At 54.7% G+C, this 5,462-nt stretch overlaps 1 protein-coding gene across 1 annotated transcript; it reads right to left on the bottom strand.

Annotated features, from left to right (window-relative positions):
- Positions 1 to 220: 220 nt before the first annotated feature.
- On the bottom strand, positions 221 to 1,279 carry LOC138118443 (G-protein coupled receptor 183-like). Its single transcript, XM_069029413.1, has one exon. It carries the CDS (start codon positions 1,277 to 1,279, stop codon positions 221 to 223), a length of 1,059 nt encoding a protein of 352 aa, XP_068885514.1.
- Positions 1,280 to 5,462: the final 4,183 nt, after the last annotated feature.

The raw sequence follows: 5,462 nt of genomic DNA, 5'->3' as shown, positions 1-5,462 counted from the left end.
CTCCAGGCTGGCAGGTCCAGCAGCGCTGAGCACAGAGCCAGGCAGGCAGAGCCAGGCAGGGCTGTGTCCCTGCGAGGTTGGCTTCATGAGAACCCCTGGCTCCAGGCAGGGGAATGATGGAGCTTGTTGAAGGTGCTGGTCCTGCAGCTTGACTCTGCCTCCTGCCATCAGGGATGGTCCATAAGTCACAGGCCAGGGCAAAAGGGAGGGGGCTGTGCTGCTAGACAGAGACGGAGCCGGGCGGCTGGCTGTTGCTGTTGCTGTCCGAGGGGGTCTTGGCAGTGGAGGAGGTGGCCAGTGAACCGCTGTTCCTGAAGATGCGGAGCAGCCTCCGCTTGTAGCCCCGGAAGGCGAAGAAGTAGATGATGGGGTCGATGCAGCAGTTGAAGTTCATGAATGCCACAGTGACTTGCAGGGACATCTTGAAGGCTTGCTGCTCACGGCAGGATGGCTGATAGAGGATCTTCCTGACCATGAACTGGACAATGTTGAGGTGGTAGGGACTGAAGCAGAGCAGCACAGCCAGCAGCACCACCAGGATGACGGTGAAGGCCCGGTGGTGGTGCCTGTTCTTCACTGTCAGCGGGTTCTCCTTGGCTGTCTGGCAGAGCTTGAGGTTGATCCTCATGTAGCAGACCAAGATGATGCCCACAGGCAGGAAGAAGCCAAGCATGCAGGCCACCAGGAGCAGGTAGGGCAGATTGGGAATCTCCTCAAAGTTGAAGTACTCCATGCATGTCAGCTTGTCTCCCATCCTTCGCGTCATGGGCCGCAGGAGCAGTGGAGCCGTCTGCAGGAACACCAAGGACCAGATGAGGACACAGATGCCCCTGGCACGGCTCATCTTCCGAATCCTGCTGGGGTGCCTGGTGCGTACCACGGCAACGTAGCGGTCCACGCTCACACAGGTCATGAAGTAGATGCTCACATAGGTGTTCATGTAGAAAATAAAAGCTGTGATCCGGCAGAACCAGTCCCCAAAGGGCCAGTCAGACTCCAGGATGTAGTAGGCGATCCTGCCTGGCAGTGCCAGGGTGAAGAGGGCATCGGAGAGGGCCAGGTTGACCAGGTAGAGGTCGGTGGAGTTGAGTTTCTTCTTCCTGTGCTGGAAGGTGATACAGAGGGCCAGGACATTCCCACAGGCACCAAACACCAGCAGGATGATGTAGAAAAGCGAGAAGGTGACTTTGGTTGAGAAGTGGTGGTTGTGCACGTTGCAGCTGCTATGGTTGCTGGAGGTGAGGTTGGTGGGCAGGAACACGTCCTCCACAAGAGCCATTTCTGCAGTGCCTCACAAGCTCTTGTTCTCTCCCTTGGAATAAGAACAGACATGAAACTTGCAGCTTATTGATAACAGGAGGGGCACCCTTAGAGCTGGCCCTCACCACAAAGCAAAAGCCCTGTCCCTTGCTCCAGCCACCCCCCTGGCAGCACACAGCTCGAGTCATTTGGAAAAATGCTTCTCTTGTGATTTTGGTGAGAGCATCTCAACAGTGGCTGTGACTCATTCTCCTTTTCTTATCACGAGCTCCTCTTAATTTTGTTTTTTCCCCAAGTCCAATCAATATGAGAAAGGACTGGGGGTGCTGGGAGGGGGGATTGCCTGTCACACAAGGAAGGTCCCAAACTCATCTGGTGGCAATGATGTAATTTACTCATTACTGCGAGGGGAAGGGGGAGCTCCACGGAGAAAATGCCCAAAACCTGGAGGGGCCGGGGGCCGGGAGGTCTGCGGGACCGGCGGGCAGAAGTGCTGAGGAGCACCTTCGCAACCCTCGGGCGGGACCAAAGCAGGAGCAAAACTGAAGAAATTCAAAGAGAGGAAAAAAACCTAGCCTTCCCCCCCAAAAAAACCCCCCAACCTTCCCCAAAAATCCCGTGCTCCATGCTTGTCCGATCAGGGAGCTGGGAGCACTCCGGCATCGAGCCCCCGCTTCCCGCACGCCCTCCCGCCGCTCGCCCCGCTTTGGGCACGGGGGCCGCGCTCCCGGCCGGGGACAGCGGTGTCCCCTGGGCCGCGGGCTGCAGCAGCTCCCGGGACGCGCCCCCCGCCCGCCGCTCACCGCACCGGGACGGGGCCTCCCGCCGCCCGGCTCCGCTCCCAGCGCCGCCGCACCGGGACGGGCGGGATGGCGCAGGACGGGCGCAGCGCTGCCTCTCGCCCGCCGCGGCGCGGACCCCGAGGGGCTGAGATGCTCCAACCCACATGCACGAAAGGGAAGTCGGGGGCTCCAACCTGAGAGCAGCGGTGCCGCCGCCTTCACCTCCTCCTCCTCCTCCTCCTCTTCCTCCTCCTCCTGCCCGATTTTTGGGGGGCGGCGGGCGCGGAGCCTCCTGCCCGCGCCCGGCACTCGGGCTCCCCGGCCGTGTGAGCGCCTCCCAGGATTCGCTCACATTATAAAAGCACCGTGAGGTTTGGGGGTTTTTTGTTTGTTGGGTTGGTTTTTTTTACTTAGGGTTAGTAAAACCTTGTGTTCTTTCTGGGTGGGGTTTTTTTTTTTCCTTTTGCTGTGTGAGAGGCACGCTGCCGCCGCGGGGGATATTCTCAGTAGCGGCTGCCCTGGAGAAGATAAATGACTGTACCTGCGCGGCAATCGCTCCCGGCATCTGAGCCAACTTCGGGTTTTACTCTGAAAACTTTTACAAGGATGCGAAATGCAACTGAACGATGAAAACAACTTCAGCTCTGGTTCACGTGCGGTCCAGAGTGCTCACCCCGGGCACACACACACGGCCACGGCAGCACGATCAGACCACGGCAGCTTTTCCATTAAAGTTGTGGTAAATCTTCAAAGGATCTTATTGTGTCTGTGGCCAGTGCAAGCCACGCAGTGCCTGTGGTGAAACCCAGATTTGCCTTTCACTCACACGGAGACATCACCAGGCACAGCTCCTTAGGGCAGCGATTGAGTAGAATGAAACAATTTGCCCTTAGTGGAAAAGTATTTTTGTTATTAAGATGATACATTGCGTGGTGCAAGCGGGACAAAGCCCCTTGTCCCAGCTGGAACTCTCACGGCAGGCTCTGTCCCCACAGGGTGCTGAGCAGTGGAGGGCTGTGATTTAGCCCTCAGCCCTATATGTGGGCGTCTTACAGCACGGAGAGAGTACTTTCCTTCCTAGCACTTCCCAAAATGTTTGCAGAAGCGCAGCCTGCCCTGTGACCAGCAGGATGGCCTTCCCCATGGTGTCTGTTTTACTGGAGACCGCTGGGGTTTTCAAATCCCAAGAGGAATTTTTATGCTCTTTTTAGTGGTTCTAGGGTTTGGGGGGTTTTCGTGGTGGTGGTGATGATGATCTTGCTGGTGCCTGGTTTTATCCCTCCAAAAAATTCCTAATATACCAGGAAATTCCCATCACAGGGCATTTGGGATGCTACTGAAAAACTGAAGCCAAGAAATACCAAGGTTAAAATTAAAGTTAAGCTAAACTTACATATTTCCCTCTGGGTCAGTAAAGCTCAAACTATTATTTAATTGCCTAATATTTCTAATGTTTTAAAACAGAGACATTAAACTCAGTACTAATCTGTGTACTCATGTACCGTGAGTCATCTGTATAGAAATTACACATTATTTTCATGAACTTACTAGAAGTTGAAGGCACCTAGCAAGAGTAATAGTGAAAATCGGCTAACAAGCATCTGGTAATGGAGATACTTTTGTTGCTCGAGGGTTTATATTACACGGAGGGAAAGGTCTGCTAATAACAGAATAACTGCTGAGTAAATTATTAAAAATATTCCCTAGTAAAATGGGGATTTTCTACTTGTACATCTGTCAAGAGTTAAGCTAATCAGACTTGCGTGGGGCTCGGAAGTTCGTGAGCTGTTTCATCATGATGGTGAAAACAGCCAATGGATCTAACACTGCAGAAGTGTTACCTCTACAGAAGTCCTGAGCCCACACCGGCGAGTGGATCCAGGTCCATCCTTTCATCTCCCCAAAGCACTGCAAGACACACAGCCGCAGCTGAAAAAAATACTGGTCACATCAGCTCAGGCTCACTGTGGCACTGATGGTGCAAAGCTCCTGTCCACCTTCATTACAGACTCTCACATGGGAGTTTTATCTCCACAGATTCACACACCGTTGAGGAAATAAATTTGGATGAAGCTCAGCAAAATGCCATTGGCTTCCATTCCCAGGTCCCCACAACACCTCGGATCCGTCGGAATCCCCAGTGCTTGGCAGGGACGGACGGGGAGGTTTGTGATGCAAATTTACGCCCGGGACTTTTCCGAGCAGTCAAACACCCCCTTTGTATAATCCCTCCGGTCCCCTGGGCTCTGCGCTCACATAGGCACTAAAAAGAGAGCTGCAGATCCCAGAAGGGGAATCACGTGCTGATGACCCATCACTTGCCACCCGCCTGGGGATGGAGGACTTCTCGTGGGAGCCCATGGGAGTGGGAAATGCCATCACTGTGTCAAAAGGGGGCCTGGATACAGGAGGGTCGGAGGGGTCTCAGCCCCTGCGCAGAGGAGGGAGATGACCCAAGTGGCATCACCAGCCTCGAAAACAGGTGGAGGAGCCCAAAGTTCTGGGTGACAGCCGTGTCCAGGGTGACAATTGTGCCCAGGGCCTTGGGAATAAGACAGAGGGAAAGCAATGCTCTCTGCCTGATTTTATTTTTCTTTTTGCAATGCAAAAGAAAGGAAGTGGGTTCTTCTTTTGTGCAAAACACGCTCCTGCCCTGTGTGCAGCAGGTGCTGTGCTACAGGAGTGCAGCCCAGCTCCACCCGTTTGCACGGCTCCAGCAAGCCCAGCGGGGCTGCACCACTCTGTGCTGCACAGCAGGCAAGGCCCTTTTGGATGGGGAGAGGGACTGAGGGGATCCCCTTCCCAGCTGTGGAGACCCACTCCCTGCCTCTGCAACACTGGATGAGCTGAAAGGGGATCCCCCCTCACACAGGGTAGAGAACACCTTTCCACCCCAGTTTGCAGCCCTCTCATTTAAGACATACTGCCCTTTACTGAACCCAGTGGAATGTTGTGTAGGATTTGAGGAGTGAGGTTCAACTTCAAAGCTCATCTAGGCTTTCTTCTGTTGTGTCCATGTTTGCATAAACTTCCTTGGGCCTGGCAGGGAGCAAGCAGAGTCCCACAGCCCAGGTATCCATCCCAGCGTGAGCAGGACCTGCTGTCCCAGGGTGTCCCTGGTGCCAGAGACCCAGCCAGGACACAGGGGACACCTTCTTGGGGAGCGCTGTGCAAACATTCAGCATGGAGGGTCTCTTTCCTGAAATGTGCATCATGGTCCTTAACCATGGCAGGACTGCAGCCAGGCCCCTGCCTGGTGGCCACCACATGCTGCTTCCCAGAGCCAGATGTTGGGTATTTCAGGATAGATGTGCACCTCAGAGTCACATCATCATCACAGCACACCACTCTCTGCCATCCCATGAAGGCTGCCTGCAGCCTCCTTTGGCTGCTGGAGACCTTGCCATGGATGTTGCTTCG

Source organism: Aphelocoma coerulescens, chromosome 1 (assembly GCF_041296385.1).
Source record: "Aphelocoma coerulescens isolate FSJ_1873_10779 chromosome 1, UR_Acoe_1.0, whole genome shotgun sequence".
NCBI classification, from domain to species: Eukaryota; Metazoa; Chordata; class Aves; order Passeriformes; family Corvidae; genus Aphelocoma; species Aphelocoma coerulescens.
Note: the sequence above shows the minus strand (reverse complement) of the source record. Positions and strands in the feature narration are given on the sequence as shown.

Coding starts and splice junctions, on each gene's coding strand:
- LOC138118443 (XM_069029413.1), bottom strand. CDS start 1,279: ATGGCTCTTGTGGAGGACGTGTTCCTGCCCACCAACCTCACCTCCAGC.